General features: G+C 54.3%; 1 protein-coding gene across 1 annotated transcript in view; it reads right to left on the reverse strand.

Moving 5' to 3' along the window:
- The window catches only part of COL27A1 (collagen type XXVII alpha 1 chain), a 128,079-nt gene that overhangs the window by 84,296 nt on the left and 24,863 nt on the right, over positions 1-18,920 (reverse strand). Inside the window, exons 6-10 of the mRNA XM_036261231.1 lie at positions 13,828-13,881; positions 12,342-12,395; positions 3,338-3,382; positions 2,674-2,727; positions 2,235-2,279 (exon numbers count right to left, since the gene is read on the reverse strand). Coding sequence (XP_036117124.1) covers positions 2,235-2,279; positions 2,674-2,727; positions 3,338-3,382; positions 12,342-12,395; positions 13,828-13,881 — 252 coding nt within the window. The remainder of the gene's footprint in view (positions 1-2,234; positions 2,280-2,673; positions 2,728-3,337; positions 3,383-12,341; positions 12,396-13,827; positions 13,882-18,920) is intronic.

An 18,920-nucleotide genomic window follows, 5' to 3' on the forward strand; every position in this document is an offset into this window, starting at 1 on the left:
TGGAGACAAAGGGATGTGACCGCTCAGGGCGAGTCCTCCCCTTGAACGCACCGAGTTTCTGCCTCCCAGCCTTCATTGGCGCTGTGCCCCCACCAGGCGGGCTCCTCCCACCCCCTGACCGCAGAGAAGTCCTTCCGAGCCCAGCTCCAGGGCTCTCTCTCTCCGCCCCCCACGCCAGCGCCAGGTTTGCTTCTCAGTTCATGGGATTAACCGCCTTCCCCACTTTATTGTCACGATCTGTGTCTGGGTTTCCTGTCCTCGTTAGTCTGGGAACTTCTCAAAAGCAGGGACCTAGTCCACAGCTCCTATCACTGTCTGGACGTGTGCGATGGCTTAAGAACTTGAACAAAAGCTCATGTTTACTGAGCCCAGTTCTCAGTCCTTTGCATGCATCAGTGCACTGACTGTCTTCACCACGTCCCGAGGAGACAGTCACTACCGTAGAGTTAGGAACATTCGGGCCCAGAGGGGGAAGTGACTCGCCCAGGGTCACACAGCTAGAATGTGGTAGAACTGGTATTTGGATTCAAGTCACTTGACTTCCGGGTCAGGCTCCTAACCACTCTGTTATACTGCCTCCCACAAATCAGCAACAGCCATCTACCCTTCTCCAAAAGGTCAAGAGGTCACGGGGCCTTCTTCTCCACACCCAATATTATAATATCTATCACCCTAACAAGTGACATTTGGGGATCCTTCCAAGCAGGGCTTATAACCCAGATTCACAGGTGAGAAGATGGGCTCAGAGATCCAGGAACTTGCCCCAGAGCCCATAGCTGGTTAATGGCAGGGCAGGTCTCAATGCTATTGCCTGACCCCAAGCCCGCACTCTGCCTACTTCACAAACACAGCCAATGATGGGAGGGTTGGGAGGGCCGATGGCATGGCCTGGCTCACCCAGGTGCTCAGGGTCCTGTGACCCTGGAGAGGGGTGTGCTGGGGCCAGACCAGCTCTCTCCACTTGTGGCCTCCAGATGCCTCTCTCCTCCTGTCCTCTGGGTGGACCAGGGGCCCTGCAGCAGGCCTGAGAAGACCTCCCTGGGCTCAGAAGGACCCTCTGGGGTCAGTTTGTGGGAACAGCTGGATTAAGGGAGGTCCAACATCATAGGACAGGAGCCTCCTCAGCCCTGGCGTATCACCACCATGACCACCATCACTACCACCACCACCACCACCACCATCACTACCACCACCACCACCACCACCATCACTACCACCACCACCACCACCACCATCACTACCACATCCTGGGGAACTCGCCCACCCACCCCCTCCGCCACCTCCCAGATACTCTCCTAACAGCTGCCTGTCAGTTCCTGGGCTTAGGGCCGAGAATGTAGCCATAAATAGCTTTGGCTCAGGAGTGAAAGACACGTCACAATGACCTAGCCTGACCTGGAGTTGTGTGACCCGCGTGGTGAGTCTTCTTTGAGAGGCAGCCCTCAGGTCCCCTGAGTGTTCCCTTTGCTGTGCTGAGCAAACTAGGTTCATCGGGTCCCCATCGTGAACCCAGTTTTCTGGCATGTACAAGAGAGGATCCCACCAGATCATTTCTTAGTTTCCCAAACTCCATTACTTCCATTCAATTCCCCCCGAACCTTCTCTGCCGCTCCACAGCTCACCTGGGAGACCCCATCTGGTGGACCCTCCTTAGCACTACTTGCTTCCCAAGTCCTGATGTCCCCATAATGATGCAAGAGGTAGAATGGACATCACTCCCATTGTAAAGATGGGTAAACTGAGACTGATGGCTACTCAGGGTTTGCTCCTCCTTGAAGGAGGGGGACAGTAATACTTCATCAGCCTCTAGGCCTGGGCAGCATTCACCCATCAGACACCACTGCCACCCCAAAGGATGGTGCTTTCGCCCTCATTCAGGAGCAGGAGAGAGGCCTCTGAGGGTTCCAATGACAGGCACAGGGGCCTGACTTTGTCTCATCACTTGGGATATGCTGGGATTGTAGCAGCTGGACTGTAGCCAAGGCCCCAGCCTCCCCTCTGCTGCCCAGCCTGCCCGGCCATGGCTCAAGCCTAGCTCAAGAGTCCCCCATCACCAGGCCCTCCTGCTGTCCCTCTGCTCTCCAGGGAGCACTCAGGTGGGAGGGTCACAGCCCCAGTCCCCCAGCAGACACTGGGTGGAGGCCTCCCAGCCCTGATCTCTCTCAGGTCCACTGGAGAGACAGGTAATGCCCATCCAGGGCCCACCTGTATGACACCTGCCAAGGCCCACTTACCCGGCTGCCTTTGGGGCCAGGGTCTCCTACAGGTCCAGGTAACCCCTGAAACAGAAAAGACAGAGGGGCAAGGACATAGGGAGACGTTCTACTTGCTGCCAATAACCCAGGGTGAGTCCTGTCTCCGTGGGGCCTCAGCTGCTCCCTCTGTAGAATGGGAATGGGTTAGACTCGTGGTCTTCAAACTGAGCCCCAGCTACCCAGGGTCCCAGGGATGTGGTGCAAGGGGAGCCTCTGGAGCCTGATCCCCGCGGCACCAGAACCCCTCTCTTTCGTTCTCATACTAGCATCCTTGCCCCTGAACACTCCCTGCTTCGGGGCCCACTCAGCAGGTGCAGCTGCTTGGCCCCCAGCCCACCCCCCCCCCTCTGCCTGGGGGGCACCATGGCCATTTCCACACCACCATGGCCACAGAGCTTCCAGAAGCCATATACTGCACCTGCCTGCCAGGGTAACCTTTGGCCCCTGGGCTGCCCTCAGGTCCCGGCCGCCCCTGCAAAGGAATGGAGAGAAACATGAGCACAGGAGAGCCCTCGCCCAGCTCCGGGTCTCAGGGGCAGTGGGGGCCTGGGGCTCACAATGGACAAAGAGGAGGGTGGGAATGTGAGATGAAACGAGAGGAAGGGGAAGCCACTGGCCTGCTGGGCCCGCAAGCCCACCCCTCTGCGAAACCGGTCGGACCAGCTCGGAGGGACAAAACCCCCTGCGCGGCTTCCCAGGAACAGACAGCCCGAGGAGGCCTGGCCGCTCCCCCACGCTGGCAGCCACCGCTGTTTGAGTTGGGCCCAGGCAGCCAAAATTCCTGCAAAGCCCGTGGCGGCGTGTATAATATCCCCTAACATCGCCGGAACAGGCCAGCTATTCATGGCTCTAACCGGAGTTGCGCAGCCCATGCCAACACCAGGCGGCGCGGACCCCCGCTCTTCCAGGCAGATGTGGCTGGGGGAGAGGTGGGTGGGATGGGCCCCAGCAGGATGGGAGGCACCCGCCTGGCTCTGGGGCTCGCTCACGCTCACGGAGCAGGGCCTGAGGAGGAGGCCAGGGACAGGCAGGGGCAGGAGCGCGGGAGAGCCAGCAGGGGGGGCTGAGGCTGCGGTCCTCACCTGTTCTCCGGGGTGCCCAGCCGGTCCAGGATAGCCCTTGTAGCCCTGTGGGGGAAGAAACCACATCAGGCTGAGAAGACACATCTGGGCCTGTGGATCACAGCGGCCCAGCCTCCCGCCTGCCTTTTCAGCACTGCTGCACCGTGGCAGGGATGTAGTATATGCTCAATAAATACTTGCCGAGTGGATACCTGTACATCAGGGCTGGCAGGTACACACACACACACACACACACACGATGGCTTCCCAGAGGGACTGTTCACTCTTTGGGCAGGTTTGTGAGCTGAGCTGACACGCAGCACCTGTGACAGGTGATGTTGCACCGCAGCCATGCTTTCCAAATCCAGAGAGAGGGTGAGACCGGCAGAAGCCAGGGTAGAGGGGTTTCTCCGTGGGTGGGTGGGCCGATTAGGACCTTAAAGTCTGAGATAATGTCCAACCACCCTTTGATGCTGGAACCTTCTGCCAGGCCCTGCCCCTCCTCAGGAACCCCTATTGGAAAAGATCTCACACACACTGACCAAGCAGATGAACCTAAGTAACTGCCTTCCTTCCTTCCATTGGTCCCAGCAACTCTTCCATGGGACGGAGGCCACCCAATGCCTGATGGAGGAGGAGACTGGCAATATTCCAGCACCAACTTGGACCCCCTGTCCCCATGGTCCAACTACCGGGGTTCGAGGCCAGGCCTCTAAGTCAAGAGAATCAAAATGAGTGTGTGCTCCCAGGTGGCGCTGGGGCGACCCCTCAGTCATTGCGTAGGCGTGGAGAGCTCTCCGGAGGGAACCCCAGACGTCAAAGCTGCCCTCAGCTCCGGGCTGGTGTGAAGTGAGGCCGGGCAGGGGCTTCCATGGCAGACACACAGGGGCCTGGGCTGGGCTCAGACGGTTTCTGGCTTATTGGGCAGCTCTGGGTGGGCCGCCACCCTTCTTTCTCCGGGCGTCACATGAGGGAGTGTGAACTGAGGCCCCTCCGGCTTTGGCATTTGAGATCTAGAGCTGTAAGGCTCCCCCAGAAGGTGAAGCACAGGACTCTAGAACACACACACACACACACACACACACACACACACCACACGATACCTGCAGACCCCTTCATGCATGGCTGTTTCCCCAGCCCTTACAACAGCCGGATGAGAAGTGGGTAGATTATTATCCCCATTTTACAGAAGAGGAAACCGAGTCTCAGAGAACGGAAGACACTCACTCCGAGTTCCACTGCTGGGACAAAGAGGTTCACACTCGCCGCAGGGTCCTTCTGACACCAGAGGCCACAGCAAGAACCTTGCAGACATCCCAGGCGCATACAAAGCGTGCACATACGCCAGCATCTACACTCAGCACCCCCTCAAGCCCCCAGGAAGCGGGACTCTTCACCAGGAACAGCAGTCGGTGTGACCCAGGTGGTTTGGGGAGTTTACACCTACTCATGCCTCAGACTGCTAAGCGGTACGACTGCACCTCAGCCCGGGGCCCGGGAGATGGGCTCAACATGGCTGGGTAAGACTCTCCACAGGGGCAAACTGAGGCACAGGCCAGAGCCAGCAGCGGGCATGCAACACGGCTAAGATCCCTTGGTTTAGGTTGCTCTGGGTTCTGCTCCTGCTCACTGGGGGCTGGCCGTGGGACCTGGGGTGCCTGATGTCACCTCTCTGAGGCTTGGTTTCCCTTTGGTAAACTGGGGACCTAGGGTGGCTCATGGACTGCACGACACAATGTGTGTAAAACACTTAGCACAATATCTGGCATTGGGTCCCAGGGCCCTGTAAAGACTAGCTGCTGTTATCAACATGATCTTCCTATTTCATTCGTTCATTCAACAAACACTGGTCTGAACTTCATGTGCCAGCAGCATTCTATGCATGGGGTGAACGAGAAGACAACATCCTTTGCCTTAATGGAGTTTACAGTCCAATTAAGGAGATAGAAAAACAAGTAAATATAGCCCAGCCCTTGGGGCTCAGTGGACTGAGAGGTCACTAGTTGGATTCCCCGTCAGGGCACATGCCAGGGTTGCAGACTCGATCCCTGGTAGGGGGCACGCAGGAGGCAGCCGATCAATGTTATCTCTCTCACATCGATGTTTCTATCTCTCTCGCTTCCTCTTTCTCTAAAAAAATCAATTTAAAATATTTTTTAAAAAACAAAAACAAGTAAATATAAAGGATAATGTCCGGAGGAGGGGGAAATAGAGAGCAGTTGTTTCTTAGGTGTAGATACAGGTTTGCACGCGTTCTGGAGGTTCTTGCACGACAATGTGAATAGACTGAACACAGCTGTACACTTAAACATGGTTAAGATGGTAAATTTTATGGATTTTTCCCCCATATTTCAAAATAAAATTTTATAAAGAGATAGTGTGGCCTTGGCCGGTTTGGCTCAGCACTTAGAGCGTCAGCCCGCGGACCAAACAGTCACGGGTTCGATTCTGGTCCAGGGCCCGTATGTACCTCAGTTTTGGTTCACCCCTGGCCCTGGTCAGGTCGTGCAGGAGGCAACCAGTCGATGTGTCTCTCCCACATCAATGTTTCTGTCTCTCTCTCTCTCTATCTGAAGATAAAAATGGAAAAATATTCTCCCGTGAGGATTTAAAAAATAATAAAATAAAAAGAGAGTGTGTGGAAGTGACCAGTGCCTTGAAGATAAGCGGGCAGGGCCAGAGGACAGAGGGCAGTGCTGGCGAGGGCGAGGCTGCAGGTGGGCAGGCAGGGCAGGCAGCCTGAGATGGAGCTGAGAGAGCCAGACGGGGGCTCTCCGGGGAAAGGCATTCCAGAGGGAACAGCAGGTGCAGAAGCCCCGGGGCGAGAACGCGCAGGGGTGGGTCTGAGGAAGAATGAGGCCCACGTGACTGGGGCAGAGTGAGGGCTGAGGGCAGGCGTGGTCAGAGTTGAAGCAGGAAGCCAGAGTATGCGGGGCAGTGATATGATGAGAAACCACGGAGGATCTGAGCAGGAACGTGCCATGATAGGATCCACACAATCACCAGCACCCTTCTCCACTTGGAGCTTGCACACAAGGAAGAAAGGGCAACGCCTTTGAACCGAGCCTTGAGCTCCAGGCTGTGACATGGCACCGCAATCACCCGCTCTGAGCCTCACCCTGCCATCCTCTGCAGACGCAGCGCGATGGCAAGGATCCCAAGAGAAGCGTGGACGGCAACCGGCTCCTTGGACTTCCTCTGCAGCCAAGAAACCTTCTGGAAACCAATGCTTTAGCAGAGGAGTGTGGCCAGTGAAATCCCAGGAGGAGATTTCAAGTAAACTCTTTATTCAGGACACGGCTAAAAGACAATGAATGATCATCAGGGACGTGGACTGTGGCCTGCCCCGTGCCTGACTCGGCAATAAAGCCTTAAATACGAAAAGCTCATCAATTCCTTGCCATCCCTGGAAGGGAGGAATTACTGTCCACTCTTGCCAGATGAGGAAACTGAGGCTCAGAGAGGCAAGTGACTTTCCTGAGGCCACACAGCTTCCCCGGGCAGTGCTAGGTGTGACTCCAATCCCTACATACTTGTAAGGCCTGCGGTCTGCTTAGAAGAGCCACAGGGCCACCCCGGGACAGACCCCCTTAGAGACCCTCCTCCCCAGGATAGAGTAGGCAGATCACTGCAGCATTACTGGGGCAGAGGACAGTCACAGAGCCCTGGGTATCTGAGTTGGAAGGGACCTAAGACATCAATTTGACAACCTCCTTTCTCCCTGGACAGGCTGAGAAACTGAGGGTCAGAGAGGGGAAGGGACTTACCCAAGGTTGCTTAGCAAGTTACAGCCAAGCCTGGATTGTTCCCCAGGACCCTAGATCGGCTGGGCTGGGCTTTGTTTGGAAGACCACAGTTTCTAGGCCTGTCCCAACCCATGGAGCCTAAAGGGCCTTGAACATGGCCATGATACCTGTTTCTCCTGGCTGGACGGGAGCAGACAAAGCACAGCCACATGTGGGGGTGGGGTGGGCGGGAGGCTCCTATGCTCCCTGAAAGCACCTCAACAGTGTTTACCAAGCTGGGGCCAGCCAAATAGCTTCAAATGACAGGGCCCCAGGACCTGCGACCATCTAAACCATTATCTTCTCCAGGGGCCAGCAATTACAGGGCAGGCACTGACCACAAGGTGGACCGACGGGCAGCGATCTGATCGGTGCCTGAACGGGCAAGCAGATGTTCAGGACAGTTCCAGGGACCACGGAGTCTGCAGCGGGCCTCCGGCTGCCTAGCAGGCGGGTCTCCACAGGACCCGTGTTTATAATAGGGCTCGGTCTATATTTTGATTTGGGAGCCAGATTAATCATTGCTTACAACGCACAAGGAGAAACCAGACATCACCTCACTGTTGCTGCAGACAGACTCCCCGCCGGCTGGGATGCTATTTGGGCTTCGGGCAGGGAGAGGAGGGGGTTCCTGTCCTTGCCTGGGGGTCCTGGGGACCGACATGTTCACCCAGGCTCCACCTCAGCCTGTAGGGGGCCCTGGCTTCTATAATAAAGTGGAACTCACCTTACTTGCTTAGCGCTTCCCTATCCGCTCACACCACCACGCCACGCGGGGCAATCAACAGGACAGAGAGACCATTTAACAGAAAAGATCAGCAAGGACGAAACATGCCAAGAGGCAGGAGGACCCATTCCATGATGCTGGGCAAGTCCCTGCCCTCCCTGGACCCCCGCTGCCCCGGCTGGTCTCTCAGAGCACCCTGCTGGCTGAGAAATGACAGGATTCGGAACGTGGGGCCTGTCCAAAATCACAGTCCGTCACGACCATCACGGCACAGCCGGGTATCTGACTCCAAACTCTGCTCCGTGGGGACTGGAGACATCACGGCGGGCAGGTGCAATTTCTGTATGGCTCATTCATTCCCCTGTGTTAGGTGCTAAGAATACACCGGTGAATGAAACAAACTCACTCCGCAACTTCTAGACGAGGTCACGGGTGTTAATACACATTAGGTGGCACAAGGGAGAAGTACTGAGTGCCCGGAGAGTGGAGGCATCCAACAGGGGCAGGCATTGTAAACTGAGGCTCGAGGAGGAGCCGGGCTGGAGAGCAGAGGGGAGCTGGACCTCGAGAACGGCAGTGGGCAGGGACCTCAGGAGCCCGGAGCAGCTCCCCGGCAGGGGCTCAGCAGGGAACGAGGGGTGCTACATGCGAGCAGAGAGGGCAGTTCTGCAAAAAGGCAGGAGATCACCTCAGGCAGCCTCAATCACACCCCCCCACCCAGAACATTCCCAAATGACCCCCTCTGCCCTCCCATTTTATCACTGCTTCTCACAGACGGTGGTGAACGGGGGTGGCACAGGGAGGGCTCGTGGGCAGGGTGAGGGCAGCAGGAGGGACGAGCACCAGGGGGCAGGCAGGACGGGACGGAGGGAGGATTCTACGCAGCAGCTGCTCAGCCCCAGCACCACCGCACCGCGGGCCGGGCAAGCATTGTGGTGCAGCAGCCCTGCCATTGGAGTGTCCTTAACAGCGTCTCTGGCTTCTACCCCCTGGAAACCAGCAGCACCCCGCCCCCAGCTGTGATGACCAAAAATGTCTGCGGACATTGCTGACTGCTCCCTGGGGCACAGTCACCCCCGCTCGAGAGGCACTGATCTACAGGAGAGAAGGGAGGAGAGTCGGACGCGGGACAGCACGGGAGTCCGCCCTCCCGAGGTGCAGATGGTGTCCTGTAACTTGGCTAGCAGAGGGCGGTTCACTGGTGACGAAGCGCAACGTCTGATGGGAGCAGGAGGCAAGACCTTCGGCACTTCTTCAAGACCACCGTGATCATTCATTCATTCATTTAACAAATACATATGCAGTGCCTCCCATGTAGTGCCTAACACCCTGTGTCAGGTCCTGGGGATGTAACATCTCATTGAACCCCCAACCACTCTATGAAGCAGCCAAGGCTCAGCGAGATGAGGCCACTTGCCCAGGCTCACATAGTAGGAAAGGGACAGAGCTGGCTTCCATCGAGGTCCATCTGACCTGGTCGGTCTGTGCACCTGCCCAGTCCGTCTGACCTGGTCTGTGCACCTACCCGGTCCGTCTGACCTGGTCTGTGCACCTACCTGGTCCATCTGACCTGGTCTGTGCACCTACCCAGCCCCAGGACTTGGCTCAGCAAAGCTCCTCAGCAAGTGTCGCAGGTGGATACAGAGACACAAACCTCAGGCAGGGAGTCCCTTTTCTACGTGATGGGCCCGCTCTGATTTGAGAAGCTGCTTAATTCAGCGCAGTGGAGAGAGAAAGAGTCTGAGGGTCAGAGACCTAGGTTCAAATCCCAGCTCTGCTTAGTGACCCTGAAAGGTATTTGCATTAAACCATCGGCTCTCATTCTTGGCTGCACGTGAGAATCTTGTGCCGGGTCCCACTCAGACCAGCTGAGCCAGGATCCCTGGCGCGGGGCCCGAGCTCCCGAGGGATCCTAACACAGTGTAGGGCTGGGAACCACGGCCGCAGACTTCTCCCTCCTCGACGCCCCTCAATGGCCTCAATTGCATTTAATACCGTTGTTGGCACGGGGCCTGGTACACAGGTGCATGTTTGCTGAATGACTGGTAGAATGAATGAATGAACAAACGGAAGAATGAATGAACGAACGAACGAATGAACCACTCTGGGCCTGGCTTCTCGGCTGTGCCGGGGCACGGGCCGCCTCACCTCTTGGAGGCAGCCGAGACGCAGCAGTGATGGGGAGCAGCGGTTCTTCACGTCACCTCTAATTGCCACGCTGCTTAACATGGGGACCCTCCCAACCCAAACTCTTTCTCTGCCTGCTTCTCCTCACAGCCTTTTCCACCTTCTGACATACCTCCTATTTTTACTGTTTTTCTTTTTATTGTCTGTCTTCCCCCCAACAAGAACGAAAGCCCCGGGGAGACAAGAATTGTGTCCACTCATTCAGCTCAGCACCTGGCCGAGAGCATTCCATCAATTCTGTCGAATAAAAGAATGAATAGGATTATTGGTGCCACTCTGAGGTGCCACCAAAATTCAACACGCCGATGAGCAAAGAGGACGCTGAGCTTGACTTTTACCTCCCGGGGTCCCTTTCCTCCCAAGGCTCCCCACATGAGATGAGGCAGAACAGTCCCCCCACAGGACCAGGGCCAAGTGGCCACTGTGGTCACCGAAGATGTTTGTGGAAGAGAGGCTGCTTACAAACAGGGACGAGTCCGGGCACAGCTGCCGTCCTGCGGTGCTCCTTCCCCAGCCCTGGGAACCCGAGTGCTCCCAGGCTCTGCCCACCACCCTCGAGAGCAGGTGACTCAAGGCTGCCACAGACCGAGCTGCTCCGTGTTTGCCTGGGCCAGCCCGAGGGTGCCAATGGCCTGGCCCAACAGTGTCCAGCCCCGCAGAGGCTCTTCCTCAATTGACAAGACACCCCGCCCCACTCAGGTGAGCTGATTCATAGTGGTCGGGGCTCCTGGCCTCCCTGGACATGGGCCGAGAGCAGGGAGCCCTGGACCCCAGGCCTGAGCCAGGCCAGTCTTTTTTCCCATCTCCCGCCACCTCTGCTCGATTCCCACCGCCACGCGGAGCGAGACCACCACCGGCTGCTTTATGAGCTGGGACTGGAAGCAGACTTTCCACTCACACCTCATCCATCAGCAAGTGATGGAGCCCAGAGGGGAAGTGAATGGGGAGAGGGAGTCCTTCTGTGTTCTCTGAGCCAGGAAGCCCATGTTTCCCCCGCTCACAGCCAGCCACAGGCTCTGGTCTAAGGGAAGTGGTGAGAGGGACACGATGCTCCCAGTCCCCTGTGCCATGGGGACCCTTGAGCAAGGGCAGGATGGAGCCAAGAGGCACCGCAGCTGTCCAGACGAGAACCAAATGGCCCAGAGAGGTGGACGCTGCCGCCGCGGCTGGGAGCCTGGGCGGAAGCTGAAGACAGAGGCCTACACTGAGGGATCCACGGGGAAACCCATCAGCAGTGGGGAATTGCCCTGCAAAAAAGCAGCTGGCCCTTGGCCTGCATCGTCCTCCTCCTGTGTTCTGGACACCTACCACGCGCAGGCCCTGAGCCCCGTGCTAGGTTCAGTGGGGAAGGTGACAAGCCAGACCTGCATGGCCTGGTTGATAAGGCTGGACTCGGGGTGAAAATAAATGAGCTCGGACGAGCTAGGGGTGCTTGAGCAGAGTGGGGGCTCCTGGCCTGAAGGCTGGGGCTCCAGGAGGACCTCCTGGAGTGGGTGCAACTAGAGTTGAGTCTGAAGGATGATGGACCCTGGCTGGGAAGCTGGGGAGAAATCCAGGGGCGCTGTAAGCCAGAGACCCACATCGAGGAAAACGGCAGACTTTCCCCCAAGGGCGTTCAGAGAGGCAACTCCCCCAACTGGAGCAGGGATGGATGGGGGCAGCAGGACAGCTCAGGAGGCAGAGAGAACGTTCTGCCTTCACGGAGCGTTTGCCTCCCCTACAGCGTACCGGGGGGGGGGACTGTGGACTCAGAGGGGTTCCACACTTGCCCGAGGGCACACAGCTAGGAACCAGAAGAGCTGGCAGCACAGCCCAGGTCTGCCTGACCCCAGAGCCCACTCTCCCAGTTTCTCTGCTGCAGGCCAACAGCCCCAGGCAGTAGGTGGTCCAGGGAGGGGTTACTGTCTCCATCTAGGTGGCTGAGCTCAGGGAGGGAATACGCAGGCCCAAGGCCACTCAGTTGGTGGAGGTGGAGCCCAAGGCAACACAGGCCCCCGGGCTCTGACCATTCCTTCCACCTCTCACATCCTCCTCGGGAAGGCCTCCCAGGAGCAGCTGGACCCCTAGAGGAAGGACAGCGAACGAGGGCCACTTCCTGTCATAGCTCATTAACCACGTAGGGGGACCTGCTCCAAGCCAAGATGCTGCACAGACCCCCACAAACCTCTCTCACCTCCCGCCAATGTTCCCTGTGTCCAAGGAAGCTGGGCTGGGGCTGGGGGGAGGCGGAGGGGTGGGGGCTGGCTGTTCACGTGCTCTTGCCAGACGACCCTGCTTGCTTTAGGAAGCCCACTGAGCAAGGCAAAGCATCGAAACCAAGGTGTACCTTTCGTCCAAGAGGTCCTGGATTCCCAGGGAGCCCAGGCACGCCCATGTCGCCCTGCAAAACAGAGACAAGGGGGTGAGCTGGGGGAACGGGGGTAGAGGTACTCGGTAAATCAAAAGTGTGACCGCTCACGGCCAGTCATTCATAAGCAGGATTCGTGGAGGCCCAGAGGCCTCAGAGGAGACGGGGGCCCTAGGCAGAGGGATGGCAGCTGAGTGGGCAGGGTACCCAGCCCCTCCCCACCTAACCCCGCCACTCCATTAGATGAGTCTTCCCTACTGGACTTTGGCACAGGATACCATTCGGGAATGGGCCCTGCTGCTAAATATTTGAGAAACACTGCTTGAAAACCACGGTCCCAGGAGGCATGTAATTTGTCTGTCTCATTCCAATAAGCTCTCTCTCTCTCTGTATTCCTCATCCTTGCTGGGCACAGTGGTCGCCAGTAGGAGGCATTTCTGCCACCACCATAAGACCTGAGAACGGACAAGCCAGGAGAGAGAGAAGCCGGGGCCCCTGGACCTCATTAGACCTAGATAGCAGTCTTGCTCTGCACCTGGCCAGCCGTGTGACCTCCAGCAAGCCCCCCACTTCTGGGCCTGTGTCCTCGTCTGCCAGCTGGGCCCATCTGCCCTGGTTTATAAGGTTCTAATGAGGAGCAGATGGGAGGGTATGTGAACATGTACACCCAGGGTCACGAATGAAAAAACTTGTCAGTGAGGATGCGAAGGAATGAGCCACCCGTGACTCGGGGAAATCAAAGGACACTTCTCTGTGTCCAAGCACAGGAGGCTAGGTTGAGAAGTAGTGTTCTGCCTGTCAGGTGCCTGGGCTGAGTCCGGAAGGAACCCAGACACACTGGAACGTGTCCTCTGGCAGATGGAGGTGTGAAACATGGGGGACCTTACTTGGAGCTCTGGGTTCTCCTGTTCCCAAACGTCCTGCACTCCCTCCAGGCCCCTTGATTTGTGTATGCGGTGGAGGTGAGTCCTTAGACCTACGTGCTTTCTCTTCCGTGGGGGAACCTCTGGCCTCATAGCCCTTCTGAGTTAGGGAGCCCCGACTCTCTGGCTCGTTCCCTCCCCACCTCCCAGGAATTTACAGACCCATCTATCAGCAACATCAGAGGAGACTTTGAATGTTTTCTGGAAGCTTCCTGGGCAAGTGCTACCAAGAAGCTTCTGGATGCCAAGGGTCACCTAGTAGGCCCTACAGAAAGCCACGCAGGGCTTCAAGGCAAAGGGACATTCACTGAAAGTGTCCTTAGGCAAAATCTCCTGGGGGTTGTCGTGGCTGCCACCCCAGCAGACAGCAGGAAATGGCTTTGGGTTTGGTGCTGGGAAAGGCAGAAGGACTTCAAGGTAAAAACCCAACCAGCGCTGATCTTTCCAGACTTCCTCAGCCCAGGGGGGCTCACCCAGAGCACAGCACTTTCCCTACTGTCTGCTCCCCGCTTCCCTGAGCTCTGGGGTCCCTGGAGACCTACCTTTGTCCCATCGTGGGCCTTTCCCGGTGAGAGCCCTGGGTCCCCTTTCTGTCCCTGAAACAGAAACAGTTCCGCTGATGTCTCCCCACACGCTGCTCTGAGCCCTGTCCCACGCTTAAATACCCTCCCACCCACCCCCTCACACAGCTCCATTACGCCAGATTCTAACACATTCCATAGCTCCCCACTGATGGCATGATGACAGAGTCCAAACCCCTCCTCTGGTGTCCAAGTGTTTGGTCATCTGGTCCCAGCCATCCTGCCCAGACTTTACTTTCCTTCCACCAGCCAAACACACAGGCAGGGTCCCCTCTGCGCCGTCCCCAGACCACAGCCCAGTCCTCAGCCATGCTTTGCACGTTCCAGCTGCCAGGCCCTCGCACAGGCAGCCGCTCCCCCCAGAAAACCATTCTGCAGCCATCCTCAGCCAAACACAAACATTCTTCAAGATGCAGCTTGAACGTGTCCTCCCCAACGGGGGCCTACGTACAGGTGCCGCGACCTTGCACGTGCGAGTGGCTGGGAGAGCCTCCGGGCTGGTTCCCGAGCCCTCGCAGAGCTTCTGAGAGACACACAGGCGTACCCAGTTCCATGTTCCAGTCTGCACACCACTCGAATCACCCAGGGTTAGCGCACGATCTGCACAGCCCTTCAGAGTTTGCAATACTCCTCACCTCTCTGGATTCTAACAGCCCGACGAAGGGGGCAGGGCAAGCGTTATTATCCCCATACCATACTCGGGAAGCAGGCCAAGAGAGAAGCAAAGAGACAGTCTAAGGCCCCAAGATGAGGTGCTGGCAGAGCTCAGACTAGCACCCTGAAGACGGGTTAGAACGGGCTGTAAATCAGGGAGACACAGACAAGCAGCAGGTTCGCAGTCAGAGACAAGCACCCTTTGTGTTTAGCATTTGGGAGTGTCCCCATTGCAAAGATTCTGGCTGCTGAGCGCATGGGGCTCGGAGAAAGGGCCCGCAGACAGTTCATTAGTTGCGTCTCCTACAGGGTTGGAAAGAGTGCTCCTGGCTGCGGGCCTGCTCATTTGGCCCAACCTGGTTAAATTACTCAGCAAACAGCCCATTGGAAAGTCGGTCCACCCTGATGTCACCTTCCAAGAGCCCCCAGTCCCTGCCTCTTACCCTCACTCCCACACTCCCTCTCCCAGCTGGACCTTGAGTCAGAAGTCCTGGGGTGAAGCCAGGGTCTCAGAGTGGGATCTCAGGCAAGTCATAGCACTTCTTCACTGCTCTGGAGTCTGTTTCTCACCTTTAACATGGGGGCTGTGCAGCACACATGCACAGACGTGGGCACATGCATGCACAAGAACATGTGCACAGGGCATATATGCATATATGGACCTATGCATGCACACACAGAGCTGCATGCACACTTGCGCACAGGTGCGTGCACACACATGAGTACACACAGGCTCATGCACTTAGGTGCATACACACACTCACGTGTGTACATGGGTATATGCACATACACACACTTGTACACATGCACACACACACCTGCCAGCTTTCCAGATTTCTTGGCAAGAAGCCAGTGAGATAATGAACAGGACACATGGGAGGGGTGGTTTGGTCAATTTTAATTAATTCCCATTTGGTTCTTTTCTTTGTCAGAACCCAGACCTTCCAAATCCTGACTCAGTCACTCTTCACAAGAAATCATTACATTCCGAACTGGATAGGATTTTACCGAGGGAAGGGCACAGATTCTATTCCCCACCCACTCCGTGCCCAACACTGTGCCAGGCCCTCTCTATGCAGCAATTCCATTAGTCCTCTTAACACCCACTGGAGGCAACGCAGGACCAAAACCAGGGTTCTGAGAGGCTGAGTCACCGCCTGGGATGACACACAGGTAAGAGGGAAGGTTACTAGGTCTGAGTTTATAGCTCTCGTTTACAAATGGGAAGCCTGGGTACTTCTCCCACACCCTCCAGCTGCCCCAGGCTGAAAGGCAGCCCCTCCCTGGTAGGGCCCCAGCTCTCTGTTCACCTGGGCCCCTCCAGTCACCTCTGCAGAGCCCGCCCTCTGGGATCACAATGTGGCTGTCCCTCTGACACCCTCCCACCCTCTGCTGCTCACCAGCCCAGCTTCACTACCTTTTATGTCCATGATGCAAGGCCAGGCCCAGGGCTACCCAGGATTCCAATGGCCAAAAAAGGACAGCAGCTCTCCCCACTACCCTTGCCCACCTCGGTCTACAGCTGGTGAAGGAGCTGGGCTTACATTTAAAAAGCTTTCAGAGAGGGCCTCCATGTATCCCATTCCGTCATTTTATGAAAGGGGAAACTGAGACCCAAAGAGATGATAACCTTACTCCCTTGTCTGGGGTTCTTACCTGGGGCATTTTAGTTATTTAAGAGATTCTGTCTGCATTCTCAGCAGCAGTACAGTGATCGGGATGCAATCCCAGCCTGAGGACATCCACAAGTATAGATCCTCATGGACCATCTCCTATGAGCCAGCCACAGTGCGGAACAAGACACCAGGCTTGCCCATGGGATGCCCTTGAGGGAGAAACCAGAGAGACGGGTAATGACAGTAATAAGCCTAACAGTTACTGAGTGCGTGTCCAAGCTGTCCACACGTCGATCTATGTGGTAGCAACTCCCCCTATCTGCATTTCACACGTGAGGAAGCTAAGACACAGAGATCAGTAACTTGGCCAAGGTCATACAATTAGTACATGGGATTAGACTCGGGCAGTCTTGTTTGAGAGCCCAAGCTCCTTATATTTCAATATACTGCAGAAGTGGAGTCCAGGAGGAAGTTGAGGGGAACTGAGGGTAAATCCCTAACAGGAGCTACAGCTAAACTGAGGCTGGAGGAAGACTGGGAGGGGAGCCAATGAAGTTAAAGCTCAAGAAATGCTCCAGGCACCTTGGTCGTGTGAAGTGTGACTTCCGAAATGGAAAAGGCCGTATGTCTTCCCAGCCATACTCCTGCAAATTCCCCAGTAAGAGATATAAGGAATATATAAACTTTAATTAATTGTTTACACCCTGGTGAGAACAAGAACTTGGTTGCCAAACCCAGCTCTCCAGCCCATGAGACTGTGTGACCCCCTTTCTTCTCTGTGTAGAAAACAGTATCCTGCCTGGACTAGTTAACAGAGCCTTAAACAACTAGAAGATGAATGGAAAGGTATGTCGTAAACCATAAATGTTACAACATAATGGGAATGGGAACTATGTTGAGCTCCTGTTCTACGGGTAGGGTTAGGAAGTGAAGAGATCTGACCCCAGCCCTCTGGAGGTTCGCTGGGCTTCTCACTATCACTACTACTATTTCATGTGTTTAAAAGTTCTGACCAATGCAATCAAGCAAGAAAAACAAATAAGACTACTAACCGTTGAGGAAAAGGAGACAAAAGTATTTCCTTCTTTGCAAAAAATATAAGTGTCTGTCTAGAAAATCTAGGAGAACTAACTGAAATACTGTTAGACTTAATAAGATAATTAAGTAGAAAGCATGGTTATAAAATAAACACAAAAAGTACAAAAATACAAAAGTCAACAGTTCTCTTCAATAGTTGAGAGCCAGCTAGAAAATACAATGAGAAAATATTCTATTCATAACAACAACAAAATATAAAATTTCCAAGTATAAACTTAATAAGAATTGTGCAGGGCTTATGCAATAAAAACCATAAAAGTTATGGAAAGACATTTAAAAATTCAACCAAATGGGGAGACTTAATATTTTAAAGATGTTGATTCATGAATTAATATGCACATTTAATACTATTCCAATCAAACCCCAAGAGGGTTTTTTAGGGAAATTATTAAGATGAACATAAAGTATATCTGACAGAATAAATTGCCAGAAATATTTTAAAAGAACAGGGGTGGGAAGACACACACAGTATAAAGACAATAAATGTCATAATATAAAATAGTAAAATGTTATTTTCTAACATAAGAAATACAAATAGCAATAAAACATATTTGAAGGGCCTGAAATAGACTATGACCTATCATGTAGCAATTGGAAGAAAGTTTATTTAATAAATGGTTAACTATTGGAGGGAAAATAAAATTAGAGGCCTACCTCATATTACCCCTTAATGAAAATTAATTCCAGATGGTTTAAATTTTTTAGTACAAATGATATTACAAAATGACTAGAAATATAAGTGAATACCTATCTGATCTTGGGATGGGAATAAAATGTCTAAGTATAAAAGTAAATAAACATATATTTTATATATGGGTGGAGCCCTCTCCAAACCATCTGACGTATTATAAGCTCCTGGTCAGTGAAAGTAATTATTGTTGTAAAAAAAAAACACAAAAAGTTGCCCTGGCCAGTTTGGCTCAGCGGTTAGAGTGTCGGCCTGCAGTCCTGAGAGACCCGGGTTCGGTTCCCGCTAAGGGCGCGTACCTCGGCTGCAGTTTGTCCCCGGCCCTGGTCGGTTGTGCGGGTGGCAGCCACTCGATGTGTCCCTTTCACATCGATGTTTTTCTCTCTCTCTCTGTTCCTCTCTCTCCCTCCCACTCTACCTGAACAAAAAATGGAAAAATGTCCTCGGGTGAGGATAAAAACAAAAACAAAAACAAAAAAAAAAGCACTTCCATTTGTGAAAATCATCATGAGTACTCTTAACAGGAAAAGAGTAATTAGAAAATAATTCTAAGGTAGATGAAGTCTTAATAACCTTAATATATAAACATAAATAATTTTTACAAATCAAGAACAAAAGATAATATCCCAACCCCCAAAATAAACAAGCTCATAAATGGTGAAAGACAAATGGAAAACAAGAAGAAACTCTTTCTTCTCATAGGTGACCAATGAAGTGAAGTGAAAATAATAATGACTTCTCTTTTTATTTATTTAATATTTTACCCAAGGATATCTAAGGATATTTTTCCATTTATCTTCAGATAGAGTGGGGGGGGGGGGGAGACATCGATGTGGGAGAGACACATCAACTGGTTGCCTCCTGCACAAGCCCAACCAGGGCAGGGGACAAACCACAACCAAAGTACATGCCCTTGACCCAAATCAAACCTGAGACTCTTTGGTCCATAGGCCGACGCTCTAACCACTGATAAAAACTGGCCAAGGCATGACTTATCT

Source organism: Molossus molossus, unplaced genomic scaffold (genome assembly GCF_014108415.1).
Source record: "Molossus molossus isolate mMolMol1 unplaced genomic scaffold, mMolMol1.p scaffold_m16_p_14, whole genome shotgun sequence".
Lineage (NCBI taxonomy): Eukaryota > Metazoa > Chordata > Mammalia > Chiroptera > Molossidae > Molossus > Molossus molossus.